The sequence below is a fragment of the Musa acuminata genome, chromosome BXJ1-1 (genome assembly GCF_036884655.1).
Source record: "Musa acuminata AAA Group cultivar baxijiao chromosome BXJ1-1, Cavendish_Baxijiao_AAA, whole genome shotgun sequence".
Classification (NCBI taxonomy): Eukaryota; Viridiplantae; Streptophyta; class Magnoliopsida; order Zingiberales; family Musaceae; genus Musa; species Musa acuminata.
This window is the reverse complement of record NC_088327.1, coordinates 2,749,145-2,764,642: the sequence shown is the minus strand read 5'-3', so window position 1 is coordinate 2,764,642 and position 15,498 is coordinate 2,749,145. Positions and strand designations below refer to the sequence as shown.

At 43.5% G+C, this 15,498-nt stretch overlaps 4 protein-coding genes across 4 annotated transcripts; 2 read left to right on the top strand and 2 right to left on the bottom strand.

Moving 5' to 3' along the window:
* Positions 1-1,774: 1,774 nt before the first annotated feature.
* Positions 1,775-3,369, bottom strand: LOC135606072 (probable xyloglucan endotransglucosylase/hydrolase protein 8). Its single transcript, XM_065096882.1, has 4 exons — positions 2,852-3,369; positions 2,669-2,769; positions 2,393-2,595; positions 1,775-2,314 (listed from the first exon to the last, which is right to left on the bottom strand). The coding sequence occupies exons 1-4, from the start codon at positions 3,042-3,044 to the stop codon at positions 1,924-1,926; spliced, it is 888 nt and encodes a 295-aa protein (XP_064952954.1). The 5' UTR covers positions 3,045-3,369; the 3' UTR covers positions 1,775-1,923.
* Positions 3,370-8,298: 4,929 nt separating this feature from the next.
* Positions 8,299-9,084, top strand: LOC103978629 (protein S40-6-like). Its single transcript, XM_009394480.3, has one exon. The coding sequence runs from the start codon at positions 8,315-8,317 to the stop codon at positions 8,810-8,812; it is 498 nt and encodes a 165-aa protein (XP_009392755.1). The 5' UTR covers positions 8,299-8,314; the 3' UTR covers positions 8,813-9,084.
* A 7-nt stretch (positions 9,085-9,091) lies between these two features.
* LOC135606003 (GDSL esterase/lipase At5g55050-like) lies at positions 9,092-11,655 on the bottom strand. The gene is made up of 6 exons (XM_065096705.1): positions 11,384-11,655; positions 11,055-11,310; positions 10,224-10,354; positions 9,896-10,132; positions 9,556-9,805; positions 9,092-9,469 (listed from the first exon to the last, which is right to left on the bottom strand). The coding sequence occupies exons 2-6, from the start codon at positions 11,305-11,307 to the stop codon at positions 9,243-9,245; spliced, it is 1,098 nt and encodes a 365-aa protein (XP_064952777.1). The 5' UTR covers positions 11,308-11,310; positions 11,384-11,655; the 3' UTR covers positions 9,092-9,242.
* Positions 11,656-12,207: 552 nt separating this feature from the next.
* LOC135605957 (GDSL esterase/lipase At5g55050-like) lies at positions 12,208-14,392 on the top strand. The gene is made up of 5 exons (XM_065096628.1): positions 12,208-12,618; positions 13,127-13,257; positions 13,327-13,563; positions 13,654-13,903; positions 13,990-14,392. The coding sequence occupies exons 1-5, from the start codon at positions 12,369-12,371 to the stop codon at positions 14,208-14,210; spliced, it is 1,089 nt and encodes a 362-aa protein (XP_064952700.1). The 5' UTR covers positions 12,208-12,368; the 3' UTR covers positions 14,211-14,392.
* The last annotated feature ends 1,106 nt before the right edge of the window (positions 14,393-15,498 follow it).

Sequence of the window (15,498 nt, the reverse complement as noted above, 5' to 3'; positions counted from 1 at the left end):
TTATTATGTAAAAATCTACTAATCTAAGAGACTTGGGTAGTTGGATGGAAATTCAATACCTAATAGGGTATGGGTTAAAATCCTTTTTCGATCTCACCTCCTATACTCCTCTCTCCCTCTCCTCCTCAACCGATAACCCTAGTTTGGGACGTGTGGACTGTAATAAGACTTAGCCCCTTCTTGATCACGTGGTGTGCGTGGAGAGGAGGATTGTGTAGCAATTTGAGAAGCGTCTTCACCGTATCTGTCATGTGGATCATCGCTAGAGAGGAGAATAGTTGACCTCCTTCATCCTCTCCTACAGATTTATAGGTTTTCAAGGATATACGATTTCCTAGGTAACACATTTTTCATATAAGTACAGTTTTCGATTTTGTGAATTTTTACGCATCAATCTTCGCACGACAACAAGAAACTATTTTTTATGATAAATCTAAGATTTTTATTTTCTGTTCTTTTGCCATGCATATGATACTACCCTAAGTTTCCCAATAGCTCTCATCTCTCACTATCGCTCTCCTCATCCACAACAACACCCGTGATCCATCATCATCCACCACCACCGACATCATCTACCAGTATCAACTAACGTTAAAATTATTTGTTTACTATTTATTTTCATATTTTTACCAGTAAAATCAATGATGTTATCGTAAATTGATCTGAATTTTTCACTTTCGTAAATATAGGAATGTCAATATAATAATTAGCCCTAAGTTACATGACAAGAAGAGATAAAGTGCACGACATGCAATTATAAATTAAATGAGACAAACATTAGTTCAGAAGGATCAGATCGCATGGAATAAATTAATTAAAAGGGAAGTAAGAGTATACATTATTCGTTACATGTGGATCGAGCTCATGTGCTCTCACGTGCGGACTGTCAACTTGGCGTGAATCCATCTACCTCGACCTCAAGAGGAAAATTTGGATTACAATTTCCGATTAAATGGAGAGAAAAATTAAATTACCTTGCGAATTCAAAATTTTAAACATAATTTTTTTTTATTGATAGTTGATTAGAAAGATGATAAGGGAGAGTGACATAAGGAGCAACTCGGATGACACATCATTAATATCCGATAGCAATGTTTATTCATCACAATTATTCGACACCTATTACTAATTGTTGTGGTAAACAACTTGGAGCTGTGGCCGGCCTCGGGGTCGATGCGGCTCGGTTCGGGTCCGGATGGCGGGATCTTCCCGGTGCGGCCCTCGGGTTCGCCGAGGTAGTCGGCTACGGCGGTCCGATCAGGACGAGGTCAACTGTCTCCGCGGGAGGGGGCTCCTTAGCTGGGCACGCGCCCCGTCTGCAGTCCTGCACACAGGTCGGGTCGGGAGGCTCGACCCGACCCCTCCGACAATCAGGTCAGTTGATGGCGGAGGGGGTAGCAAGAAGAAGAAGAGTTTGAGGTGTCTCCCTGGTGTGTTCTCTCCTCCGTCCTCCTCCCCCCGCTCGTTCAGAGTGCGAGGGTATTTATAGGGAGGCTTACTGTTTCTTGATGTCCCCGCTTGCAGGGGGCAGGCTGGTTGCGTCTGACATTGGTTTGGCATGGCATGAAGAACCGAGCCTGAGCATGTGTTAATGCGCCTCGGCCTGTGTTCCGGTCCATTTGACCAGGTACTGTCACGTCGTCCGAGGCATGAGGCGTCATCTGACGTCAGCCGAGTCTTATCATAATTGCTATCCTCATCACTAACCATAATTGATTGATCATAGTGATGACATATCCATCTAATAATTCAATTCAGATCAATAAAAGAGACATGATAAATCCATTTATGCTCTAAATATTCATAATAATGTAGTCACATTCCAGCAACCAAAATAATAATTCTGACCAAAAAATTTCAGTTTGCAGACTTCCTTTGGTGCACCCAAAGCATATATGCTGCGGACAGCCGGTCTTCCTTCGTCTACAGGAGGCACTCCTCCGGCAATTTGGGGTACCTCTCGGTGTCCTTGCAGTAGTCGTAGATCACCAGGTTCCTCCCCACCCAGCTGAAGTCCTCCTGCTGGCCGTCGGTGAGGCTCCACACCTCGTACTGGTCCCACCAGTGCTCGGTGGTAGTGGAGACGCAGGCCGGGAATGGGTCCTTCCACTGGCACCCGTCGGCGTGGAAGTCCTTGTACGACGACACGAACGGCGCCTTCTTCCAGTCCGTCTTCTCCAGGCCTCCCCTCGTCGCCCAGTCGTCGGCGTTCCATATGCTCGAGAACATGTACATCGGCTTCCCACTCGGGAAGAAGTTGTTGGGCTTCCCATTGTTCTTGTACACTCTGATCGCCACCCTATCCACGTAGAACCTGTCATCGGATCAAACACAGCAACATGAACTCCATCCAATACTTCCTCTGCTTTCAGACGCGGTGTCGGAAGCTTACACGATGCGGTGGGTGTTCCAGAGGATGGAGTAGGTGTGGAAGTCCTGTGTGGGATCGAACCACAGCGTGTGCCGCATCTCCCGTCCGCCGATTCCGCTCTTGTAGACGTTGGTCTGTATGGTGTATGGCTGCCCTGTTCTGTTCCCCAAGAACTCGAAGTCCAGCTCGTCCCTATCCGGCGCTGCGTCCAGGTCGGAGCACATCTGCACTCACGAAACACCCGAGTTAGTCCCCTTCTCCCGACAATCCCGAGCTGTTCTCCCTACCGTCACTCACGTAGTATGCTGTCACGACCCCGGCGGAGTCGCCCCCGACGAGCTTCAGCTTCATGCTGAACCACCCAAATCGGTACCTCTGCCGCGTCTGGAACCCGCAACCTGTACCAGGTTTCACAGTGCGGATAGCTAAGACATGGCTGTCTCAGATCGGAGAATACTCGTGGAGAAGAACACGTTTTACCTGTCTTCTTGTCCAGATAGAGGTACCAGATTTGGCCATCAGGGGATGTCCTGAAGTGATCCTCCGCGAACATTATGTCGAAGTTCTCCTTGAACGAGAAAGAGGCCGAGGTGTTCGCCGGAGCTGCAGAAGAAAGAGCCAAGAAGCCGGCGGAGCAGAGAAGAAGGACCACCGAGGGAAGCCATAGACCCATCCCCGCTCTCCAGCAAGAAGAGAAAGAGAGGTGAAGCAGTAGGTCTCAGAGCTCACTGGTCCAAAGAGAGCACAAATCTATAATGCATCGTCAGACTCCAGATCTGGACTCGAAACTATTATGTTATCATCCACCACAGAAAGTGAAGCAAAAGCCACTTGCATTCCTATTACCCCAACAAGAACATGGACAAGCAACATGAGAAGAAGAGCTGCTTTATTTCCCTGTGGTGGAGGAGAGACAGGTTGGGGAAATCCAGGCTGCCTCATGCTGGATTCATGAGACGAGGGGCGAATGCAGACAGCTGCCAGTGGAGGGACTGCATGTCCCATGTGAAATGATGCAGACAAGAGAGAGGTGTGGAAATGATTGGCTGTTAAACAATGGGGAGCTTCCATTGGGTCTCACAGCGGCACAGGTTTGCTGTTGTTCAGAGAGAGAGAGAGAGAGTGAGAGAGAGAGAGGTAAAAGTGAAGGCATCTCAAATGGCCCCATGGTATGGAGTGTAGCGAACTATTGCATGTTGTTTGGTGCCATGGATTTGGAGCTCACCTTATGGGGTGCTTTTACTTGTCGGCGTTAGAGGAGGACACGAGAAATGTAGATCTGATTCCAGTAAAAGGAAAAAAGAGAGGAGTCATTGTGCATCGTCTTCTCCGACTGTACTTTCTGCTCGCTTTATGAGTGCATCAACGGGGAAGTTTCAGCTTTCGGTACAAAGGCATAATAGCTTGATCGTACTTTCTTAATGACCTTAGAAAAGTAACAAAAATAAGGATGATTTGTCTTAAAAAATTATTTTTTTATTTTTTCAGAAGATGTCCGTATTTTCATTTTACCTGTATTGTGCTCATATTTTTGTACTATGGTAAATATCTCTCATACATCGTTTTGCCCGATTGCCTCCACCACATTGGTCATCGAGTTCTCCTCGTACATTGCAATCATCAACCTTCGCCTCTCGTCCCTCGCTATTCATTGCTTTTGCTCGATCGATTATGCCCCTTTGTCATATCTTGATAAGTAGACAAGAATAACTTGAGAAAGGTGCAAGCGACGTTATAACACGATGGGTCATGTGGGGAAGAAGAGAAGGAAAGCCCTGATGGAAGCGACGAAATTACAAAACTAAGTTGGGGATGTTCTCGTCAAGTATCACTATGATGGTCAAGTCGATTTGGGATTCTAGTTGAACAATTCTTTTGGAAAAAGTGTACGTGGGGAATACACTTAAAACCCTCTTTTTATATGTGACTTTGAGAATCATTACTTCCAAGATTATTAATAATCATGATATAATCATATATCTTTTTTAGGATCGATGGAGATAATGCCATTGTATGCGTCAAATCCGAGATACTTCTTGATTTGCTCAAGGCTAGAAACACATGATGTCAATCACATGTAGTCACATAGTGTTAGTGTACTACTCGAACCATTTGACACATGTTGACTATGTGTGATCGTCAATGTGGCCTTAGAGAGTCACAATATCATTTATGTGTGTATGTATATAAGGTTTATCATTAAATTCTCATTAGCCCGATGTATCAAAGTTGATTTGACCTAATCAAAATTTCAAGAAATATGAAAGTCATTTGTTGTGCTTCTAAAAGACTTGGATCGGAGGTGGCTTCCTCCTGAATTAGATTTTTTTTTTTTGGTCTTAGATATTCCATCTTGATCAAGAAATTTTTTCTTTATTTATTTAATTTTTAACCTATATAAGAGGCATACCCAATGATACCTCCTTCAATGTTTGAATCGGATCAAATGTAATATGTAATAAACATTCAATTGGGAGAGGCTCCTATTTGTAGTGTGTAGTCCATAATATAATATAGAAATATTAGATATATTAAATTGAGATCCGATGTAGATGTGATGATTATCCTAAGATAATATTCACCCTGTCAGAAGGTTTGATTAAAACCCATTATATTACTCATCTATTATTACAATGTGCTTCCAAGTCAACTAATTTACAAATCAAAAAATTGATTTGAATAAGAGACATTGCGGAGTATAATAATGATGTCCGTACATTGCATGGGAGGGAGAGTGGTGAACCATAAAGGACTCCTCCCACTGAGGGAGAGAGGATTCCCCACCATTACATGTGTAGAGTCAACTTAGGCTAACAATGTATGCTACCACTTCATGTTAATTGAATTGTCTTGGTTTTCTTAGGACTACTATAGTGCTCGTTCATCGACCGACAGAAAGAAATGTAAGTGCTTAATTATTATCCTATGAAAATTAATATCATTAGAGTTGCCAAGTAACTAAAGATATTTTCTCAAATATAAAAATTAATATCATCTCATTAATCACCGACCATGTTGTTTCGACGGTCTAATCATGCTACTATCCATGACATCAAATATCTCGATTGAGTTTTTTCTCTTTTTTTTCATTCAATGGTGATATATCCTTCAGAGACTTAATCATATGAATGGTTTTTTCTAAAAAAATTATTATATTAGACTAAATATTTTACAAAAAGAACTTTGAATAGGTTAATGGCTCAAAACCTAACCATCAACTTTGTGAACTCAAATTCATTCTTCTTTTTCTCTCAATATCAAACTTATCAAATCAAATTATTATTTTTTCTAATAAATGGGGATGAATTTTCTACCACTAATCCCGAAAATATTATTAACATGTGTATCGAAGAGTCGCATTTATCATGTCTGATAGCGTTAAAGAAACAAATATGAAAGATTATCCAAGCAACGTATCAACAATGATAAATGTTGATATTTGCAAACCAAAAACAAGCTTAGACAAAGTAATTTGGTGATGTTATGTATCCCACCACTATTTGCTACGTATCCAAAACCTAAAACGAGCATTGGGTTGGGCTTCCTTAAGATGTAGGTATTAGCCCAATCCTAAACATTTTAGGACTTTGTGCCCTACTGTAAATTGTAACAATTCGAAATTACATTAGATGATGCAAGCATTTTAAAAAGGTTGTCTTGGAAAAAAAGAGGTTTCATCAATGGGAGATAAAAATCAATTAGGGATTAATTTTATATTATAAAAACATTAAAGAGAGTCAGACTATATCAATAGTTATTGAACTATAGTTTAATGAGCTTAAGATTTTGATTTTATGGCATGGTTTTCAGCTTAATTTAATCCTACCTTCGTCATTTATCATTCGTAAAAGAAAAAATAAAAGTTATATCTTTCGAAATAAAAATAAAAAAAAATATATAGAGAGAGAATATCTCGATGCGAAAAGAAAATTCTAAATATCAATAATAAAATTTAAACTAGAAAAGTTGATTCAATATTTAATTACAAAGAAAATCAAATTCTTCATCATATGTAATCAAATTATATCCCTTTGAATTAGCCTCGACTCAATCATAAATCATCTTATATATCATCTTACATAAATCTTATTTGACGTATTCTTTCGATCCCTTTAGATCTTTTATAGAGAATTTTTAAAAATACTAAAAGTCTTGTCTAGTGTTCTTTCCCACCAATGTATAGAGATTCATGTGTGTGAATAACAAAATCATAATGCATAAGATTTATTTTCTTTATTAAGAAATTGATTCCTTATCTTCTAGAAATAAAATACTTGTCAACTCTAATAATCTCATTGTGAGTTTCTTATGTGCTTTATGTTGATCTTCATCATTTTTCATTTTTGATTTGTATGCTCATCCTTTTAATATTTTTTTCTAAATTTTAAGAAACAAAAAAATCATGCATCTTCCTTTCCTTTGCGGAGAATAAAATTGTATCTTGAATCAATCCTTTTCCACATAGAATTGAGGAAACAAACTATAATAAGATAAGGTACCTTATTGATACTCTAACCGTCTCATAATTTTTTAGGCTTTGGTACCACCTTGTTGGAAGATACCTTAATCCCAAAAAGTAAAATCTAGAGACTAAACATAAATAAAAAATGATGACATAAGATTTACCCCTAATCTATACTCGTAATTAGAAAAAATAAACCCTCTAATAATGTAAAACATGTATAATCTAGTGAATTTTTTATATTATCTAATAATTATTACAAAATAAATGATTAAACTCTATTTTTCATGAAACTAATTATAGATTATTTTTTGTAATTAGTTACTTTTACTATCTCAATTTTTGTACTTTTAAAATTATATTGAGATTCTTATTCTTATAAAGGTAAAATATTTAACTTCGTTTCTCCTCACTTTATAAACCGATATGAGACAGAATCGTGTGGTATTTTCGTCAACAGAATATGAAGAGAAATAAAGTTAAATATTTTATTTTTCATAAATATAAGAATCTTTATATAATTTTTAAAAATATAAGAATCAAAATACTAAAAATAACTAATTACATGAAGTATTTGTATAATTAACGGATCTCGCTTTACTATGATCCATATTTTCCACTGTAAATAAATAAATAAAGAAGCAAAACAGAACCACTGGCGGAGTTCAGAAACATCATCACAAACTGCACCGTAATCGGCTGCCGTCTCTCGTGCGCATGAGGTGTGCAACACTCATAAAATAAAATGTGGACACCAAATGGAGCACACCAGCACACATACACATGCAGCTTCTACATATAATACTGACACCCCATATCACCATGATTCCGTCGTACCCATACTCTTCTGCACTTAACCCATTTAACTAAAGCCCCTCTTTGCTCCGACGCCCTTAAACTATCCACACTCCCTGTCCGGCGGCAGCTAAGATTCCGATTCCAGAACCAACCCTAACCGCCCTCGCATCTCCCTCGTCACGGGTCGGTCGGCCGTCGTGGGTCCCTCGTCTCGGTGGTAAGTAACGCAGTGAAAGCAGCGTCCAGCCCTGCCGATGGTGGTCCATTATTGAAGGACGCAGCGTCGGAGATTTGGATGGTGGTAAAGCTTCTTTTGTTGAGTTCAAAGAGGACAGCGCCTACTCTGCCGCCCTACCAAGCGATGTGGTCTCTCATCGATCGACACCACAGTCGCCCTCTGCATGGCGTTTAATCTGAATCCAGCTTGTAATTAAGCCGACCACATGATAATAATGATGGTGACGATAATTAAGGATGCGTTGCATGATTGAGATCTTCCATGTGGGACCCGTACCAACGTCCAGTTGTCGATCCCACACCGCCTATCGTATGAGGTCCAGTGCGTACCCACGTGGGGCGGGGCCCCACAAGCCCCGGGGAGCCGGGTCCTACGTGGACGCCCCACTCGCAGTATAAGGAGAGGCTGGCTCTCCCGGTCAGCGGTGCGGGAGGAATCACACGCGATGGAGAGGGCGGAACGCCTCCTCGGCAGCGTGGAGGCGCCGCCGGTCCACGGGGCCGGCACGGACCTTCCGGACCTCGCCGAGTATGATGTCTTCTGGTCCTCGACCGACGGCGGCGGCCATGACGACACCGGCTGGCGACGAACCGAGATGGCCCCGCGGGCGGCTCGCCCCTGGGTCGATCGGCCCGGGGGTGGGCTCTCTCTCGCCCTCGAGGACGGGTGCGCTCCCCGGCGGACCGTGGCGGCCTCGGCGCCGATGGAGGTGCCGGTCTGGCCCAGCTTCCTCCGGGTCGAGCCGGAGGGACCGGTGGGGTGGCTCGGCCGGGAGGAGGAGGAGGAAGAGGGTGGGTGGGTGCCGCCGCACGAGTACTTGGCGAGGGAGAAGGGAAGGAGCGTGGCGACGTCGGTGCTCGAAGGTGTGGGCCGGACGCTCAAGGGCCGGGACATGAGCAGGGTTCGGGACGCGGTCTGGAGTCGGACCGGATTCTTCGGTTGAAATCGGAACCACCTCCCCCCCGGCAATCTGCATCGCTTCTTCTCGTGCGCAGTGTTATTCTCACGGCAAACTAAAAACACATCATTTGATTCTGTAGCATTCTGTCCTAATGATTTGGTCTGTGTGGAGTTCAACAACATCACTTGCTTGGCGCTGAGCTCGTTGCTCAATTAATAATCCTTAGCCATTGTTGGTGAAGTCAAATAGTGGTCATGTCATCCTTGTTCGAAATAATATATACTTCATACTAGCGTCAGTGCTATCATTAGTTATTGATGATTGTGACATAAACAGATCATGTATATTAATATATTTCAACGATACATATAGGAGGAGGTATTCAAAGAAGGAAGTATACTGTAAGTTTGCTCTTCGTACATTGCCTCCATGTACTTGAGGCTCCACAGTCTAAACACTAGGAAACAAACCCTTAGCTCAAGATGGCGACAAGCTGTCTTATGTTGATAGGATACACATAGGGCACCGATCCATCAAAAGCAGTGCTTGTTAGCATCCCAGCAGTGGCCTCTGTTGGGTGGTAAAAATCCCAGAAGATATGGTCCTTCCTGTTGGAGCAGTAGCTTGAGATTGGAAGGCAAGCGATCTTAGCATTCAGATCACCCAGCCCACAGCAGGCAGCCTTCACTTCGACAAATCCTTCAACACAGGTAGCAGAAAGGGTCAGTCCTACTTCGAAGTCGCATCCGTGGAACACGAATAGATCGGTTTGTGCGAGTTCATACCATGAGCATCTGGATTGTTGATGGACTCGAGCAGTGCGGTGTTGGTGTCGAAAAAGGAGTAGCTCATATCGCTGAGTTCTGCTGACATTTCCTGCAGCAGGGAAGAAGCACCCTTGTTGTACTGAACCGAGAGGTAATTGGCTTCCACACTGCACTCCTTGGTCTTGTTCTGATGCCTTTGTGCTGGGCAGCAACCGATCGGTCCCGTGCCGATGAACACAAACTTGCGTGCACCGAGATTGTACATCCTCTGATGTGAAGAAAGGAGGAACATGAGTGATTCGTAATAGGAAAAATCATATGCAAGAAGCTAACTGGATGCTTTGTGAACGCTGCTTACCGTTAGTTGTCCTCGCAGCGATGAGATCAGCGAATCAACGAACTGCTGTGGAGGGTTCTTGAGCTTGTTGGCGGAGCCGGACTTGACGTAGTTGAGTATGTCGTTGCTTCCGATGACGAAGGCAAAGATGGAGGTGGAGAGATGAGCTTGTGCTTGGGCACTGCCTAGCTGTTGAACTAAGGCCGTGTATACTGAGGAATAGTAGTCAATTTGCTTGTTGAATGAGATGCATTGGTCCTGTCACACACACACAGTTCATGTTGGCCATTAGAAGCAAACCATTTCATGTTCATGGATTCAACCTTCCCCGAGTCGATTCATCTCTTACTTTGTTGGTAGAATCCAGGACTCCACCACCACCCGAGGCGAAGTTGACACCGCCGAGGAACACATCGGTGTTGTTAGAGCTTGAAGTGATAGCAAGGTACGGAGGAGAGGTCGGCAATCCCAGACTCTCAGCTGCCACATTGGAACACAAATCAGATTCATGCTATTACTTTCGATTATAACAACAGCTAACTCTCGTAAAAACAGAGTACCAAATCCTCTCTGTTGATACTCTGAACCCGATCACAACAATCCATAAATGACCTGAATCTATGGCCACATCAACCCTTGTCATCGGAACCTCCACAGAGAAAACCTGCCTCTCTAGACTTTGACTTTTGATGCATTATTTTCTATTCTTCGACCGACATGTATCGAACATACTATCAATCATTTACAGCTCACTTCATCTTACTTGATGTTGACCTCTGAAACATAAACATGTTTCACCAGATTGCACTATTCGTCTTAGCATATTGTTGCCTTCCAGGTTTTATGTTAAGCCATTCTGAGAAGCTCTTCTTCTATTTGGAGTGTCTTGAATGGATCAGCTTCCCATCCTTTCTGCTTTCTGCATGGCCTGCATGCAGCTTCGACGTCCATTGCAGGAAAGAACTCAAGCTCATGCTTTGGTCGAAGGAGGCATGTTATTTGCAGGCCGGCAAAACTAGATATTAGTAGGTTCCCTCTACCCCACCCCAATCAATTGGACGCATAAATATACAGCTTAGTCACCTGATACAACTGATCCTGATTTAAGAGGGAATTTGTCGAACACCTGAAGAAACAGCACAAACAGCTCAAACAGTGGAGAGGAAGTGAGGTGTGGTACCGAGGAAATCGGCGGAGTTCTTGCCGTTGCTGAACCGCCCGGTGGCCTTGTGGCCGGGGAAGTCGACGCCGTTGTGCGGGAAGTCGGCCTTCAGAAGGGACAACTCCAAGTGGTTGTTGTTGCCGACGTCGGCGAGGGAGTCGCCGAAGACATACACCGCCGAGACCGCGGCCTCTACTTGACAGCAGCGGCCGTACCAGTAGCAAAGAAGCACGGCGATGGACGCCAGTGCAGAGGAACAAGTGGGAGCCATACTCTGTTGAGGGGATTGAATGAGTCGTGGAGGGGGCGGTGGTGTGGCTTTAAGGACTCGGGAGAGGTGTACGTACGTCTTTGCAGTGGGGAAAGTGGCATTAAACGCGACAAGGGGTGTCACTCTTCCAAGTCTTGCTCTCCGGCTGCCATGACGCTACTTCCTTTCATACTTTGAATGAGAAATGGAAGAGGGAAGAAGGTGATGGACAACCAAAGAGAGAGAAAGAGAATGATGCAGAGTGGTGAGATTTTGTATAGATTGTGCTAACACATACCAATCGTATAGAAATGTGTGATGATAGCCCACCATGTGTGTATATGCAATCAATGCTCGTAGAAGAACATCTCCTTAATAGTTGTGCAGAGCACAACTGTGAAAGTGATACCCATTCAGAATCTATTCTTGGTCAGGTGTGGAAGCCATTTCCAAACCTCTCATGCAGGTGAGCTGCCATGAAAGGGATGTATTAATTAATGGCATCCCTTTCCTTTCCCTCTCATAAGTCTCCCTCTAATCTTCCCGACCATCAAATCCCTCTTCCCTTTCACATTTCTCGCTCTGCTCTCTTCGTGGAGCTCCTCTCAGGCAAATTAGTCCCCACAGGTTTAATTTACTATGTATGACGTGAAGTGCAATCATTTATTTCCGGATTCTGACACGATTTCCAATAGATCATCACAGTACTGAAGACAATTATATTACTTTGTCCAACAGGTTGTATACAGTGAAACTGAGTCCAGTGGTATCTTTTCCACATGCCAAAAAGTCTCATCACCGTAAACTAGTCTTGCTGTCTCTCATTCCGTGCAGAAAGCGACTTGGTTCTCCTATCACCTTCGTCATCCTTCCACCGTTTCAGTGTGAAAGGAAGTGAAACCATGGTGGCTGGACAAGAACATGGAAGGGCCCGGTCCTTTCCGCGTTCAATACCACTTCCTCCCCGCTCCAAAGGGATGTACGTACGCACCCTCTGCTCTGCCACGTCTTTAAAGCCACGCCACAGCCACCTCCTGCAGGGATCATTCAATTGATCTCCTCCAAGGATCCTCCCACATACCATGGCCTCTTCGTCTTCCTCCACGCTGGTGACCGTCGTTGTGATTCTGTGCTGCTGGTACGGTGGCTGTCAAGCGCAGACCGAGGTCTCGGCGGTGTATGTCTTCGGCGACTCCCTCGCCGACGTCGGCAACAACAACCACTTGGGGCTGTCCCTTCTGAAGGCCGACTTCCCGCACAACGGCGTCGACTTCCCCGGCCACAAGGCCACCGGGCGGTTCAGCAACGGCAAGAACTCCGCCGACTTCCTCGGTACCACACCCCACTTCCACTCCACTGTTTCGGTGGCTTATGTTGCTTCTTCATCTGTTCGACGTATTTACTCTCGAATTAGGATCGTGTGTAAGGTGACCAAGGCATGAGTTTTGAGTTCCATCCTACACTGGAAATCCAAGCTGCATACAGAAGGGATGGGAAACTGATCCATGCTGACGCTCTAAACCGAATTGAATTCCTTGAAGACAATAATAAGATGAATATTGCAACTTAGTGAGTCAAGTTGATGTTTGAAAGGTCAACGTCAAGTAAATGAGGAATGAGTTATGATTGATAGTATACCAAAGAAGAGGAAATAATGCGTCCAGGTGTTCTCCATCTGTCCTATAGACAAGGAATGATATGGACTTTGATTGCACTTACGCTAATTAGGGAGGCTTTCCTGTTCACCGTAGGAATTAAGTTTCGATTTAGCTTCCAAGTTTGAAGCTTATCTTAGTGCATAGCAATGCTACGATTCTAATCTGTACTTCTAATGCGGCAGCTGAGAAACTGGGACGACCGACCTCTCCTGCTTACCTTTCTATACCCTCGAGCTCTAACAACACCGATGAGTTCCTCGGCGGTGTCAACTTCGCCTCGGGTGGTGGTGGAGTCCTGGATTCTACCAACAAAGTAAGAGATGAATCCATGAACATGAAATGGTTTGCTTCCAATGGCTAACATGAACTATGTGTGTGACAGGACCAATGCATCTCATTCAACAAGCAAATAGACTACTATTCTTCAGTATACGCAGCCTTAGTTCAGCAGCTAGGCAGTGCTCGAACACAAGCTCATCTGTCCAACTCCGTCTTTGCCTTGGTCATCGGAAGCAACGACATACTCAACTACGTCAAGTCCAGCTCCGCCAACAAGCTCAAGAACCCTCCACAGCAGTTCGTTGACTCGCTGATCTCATCGCTGCGAGGACAATTAAAGGTAAGCAGCGTTCACAAAGCATACAGTTAGCTTCTTGCATATGATTTTTCCTATTGCGAGTCACTCGTGTTTCTCCTTTCTTCACATCAGAGGATATACAATCTCGGCGCACGCAAGTTTGTGTTCATCGGCACGGGACCGATCGGTTGCTGCCCAGCACAAAGGCATCAGAACAAGACCAGGGAGTGCAGTGTCGAAGCCAATTACCTCTCGGTTCAGTACAACAAGGGTGCTTCTTCCCTGCTGCAGGAAATGTCAGAAGAACTCAGCGATCTGAGCTACTCCTACTTCGACACCTACACCGCACTGCTCGAGTACATCAACAATCCAGATGCTTATGGTATGAACACGCATAAACCGATCTGTTCGTGTTGCATGGATGCGACTTCGAAGTAGGACTGACCCTTTGTGCTGCTTGTGTTGAAGGATTTGTCGAAGTGAAGGCCGCCTGCTGTGGGCTGGGTGATCTGAATGCTAAGATCGCTTGCCTGCCAATCTCAAGCTATTGCTCCAACAGGAAGGATCATATCTTCTGGGATCTCTTTCACCCAACAGAGGCTACTGCTGGGAGACTAACAAGCACCGCTTTTGATGGATCTGTGCCGTATGTGTATCCTATGAACATAAGACAGCTTGTTGCCATGTGAGCTAAACATACACTTGTATGGTCATGGAGAGATATATGATGAAGAAATCCAATTGTAATCTGAGTAAGATATGGTGCCGTATAAGTTACAGAGAGAGGGCAAGAGAGTTGTGAAGTTGGATGGAGGACGCATGTTGAGGCATCTCGCAACTTTTATAGAGATTCTTCCAACTTTGCAGAGTATGAGTCTCCACTGGTCTCATTACTTTGTGTCTTTATTCCAAAGTGACTGAGATCGTTCCACTGCTCGATTTGGATTATTTGGTAAGAACACAAATACTTCAAATGCAAATTTGGGTTTTACTAAGGGATTATTTTTTTGATTAAATTTGACTCAGTTTTTTAAGAAGTCAACTAAATCTTGACTATCTGATTTGATTTAATTAAGTCATAGATTACACCCTTCATTTTTCTCAAATTAACCCTCTTGCCCCTTTTCATCATCTCCTCCACTTTATCTATTCTCACTTCATCTTCATCTCCTCCTGCTCCCACTTTATCTTCAATATGTATTTCTTTTCTCACTCTACTATCTCCTCTAATAAAGGAGGAGGAGAGAGAAAGAGCAGACGAGGGAGAGGTGATGGGATAAAAAACACTTAGTTCGTAACGGATCATAAAACACAGTGAAAACATTAAATAAAAATTATAATCACACAAAACAACAAGATTTACATGAAAAACTCATCCAACTCAAAAGAAAAAAAATCATAGGGCAAACCAGAAAAATAAATCTACTATAGAATTAATGAACACACAAATCTTTAAATCTCTTGCCCAAAACCTTAGTAACAATCACAAAAGAATAACAAGGATACAAGGATTATGTCACAATGCATAATATCCAAACTCTTCTTCCATGATCACAGTAAGAATCCGCTATAAATCTGATTGAACTTGAGGCTAGAAAATTATCTAGATAATTGAGAACAGTTTCTACATTGCCATCGTATCCTTTCCTTTTTCTTTTCCTTTTGTTCCTCTGCTTTTAACTGTCGCTATAGTGATTTCCTTTTTTCAACCACACCCACAGTCATCGTTGAGCTCTTTTTATCTTGTCTAGGTTAAAAGAGAAGAGTTATGACTAAAATAGGCGGTAGGTTATTAAAGCCCACTATGGACTGAATACATGGACCATGTGCTCAATATGAGGAGGCGACAATGGAGTTGGAGTGAGAGGAGTAGGAAGCCACAGGAGAGAAAAGAGGATAAAATCAATAGAAAAAGGGAAGACGAAAAGGTGGAAGCGAAGATGGAATGGAAAGGGGAGGACGGTTGATCCAATTGAT

Excerpts from the sequence above, each read along its gene's own strand:
- LOC135606072 (XM_065096882.1), bottom strand. The coding sequence starts at position 3,044 with ATGGGTCTATGGCTTCCCTCGGTGGTCCTTCTTCTCTGCTCCGCCGGC. Across the intron at positions 2,770-2,851 it reads CTATCTGGACAAGAAGACAG|GTTGCGGGTTCCAGACGCGG; the intron begins GTAAAACGTGTT and ends AACCTGGTACAG. Across the intron at positions 2,315-2,392 it reads TGGAACACCCACCGCATCGT|GTTCTACGTGGATAGGGTGG; the intron begins GTAAGCTTCCGA and ends ATCCGATGACAG.
- LOC103978629 (XM_009394480.3), top strand. The coding sequence starts at position 8,315 with ATGGAGAGGGCGGAACGCCTCCTCGGCAGCGTGGAGGCGCCGCCGGTC.
- LOC135606003 (XM_065096705.1), bottom strand. The coding sequence starts at position 11,307 with ATGGCTCCCACTTGTTCCTCTGCACTGGCGTCCATCGCCGTGCTTCTT. Across the intron at positions 10,133-10,223 it reads TCCTGGATTCTACCAACAAA|GACCAATGCATCTCATTCAA; the intron begins GTAAGAGATGAA and ends TGTGTGTGACAG. Across the intron at positions 9,470-9,555 it reads CAACAATCCAGATGCTCATG|GATTTGTCGAAGTGAAGGCT; the intron begins GTATGAACTCGC and ends CCTGTGTTGAAG.
- LOC135605957 (XM_065096628.1), top strand. The coding sequence starts at position 12,369 with ATGGCCTCTTCGTCTTCCTCCACGCTGGTGACCGTCGTTGTGATTCTG. Across the intron at positions 13,258-13,326 it reads TCCTGGATTCTACCAACAAA|GACCAATGCATCTCATTCAA; the intron begins GTAAGAGATGAA and ends TGTGTGTGACAG. Across the intron at positions 13,904-13,989 it reads CAACAATCCAGATGCTTATG|GATTTGTCGAAGTGAAGGCC; the intron begins GTATGAACACGC and ends CTTGTGTTGAAG.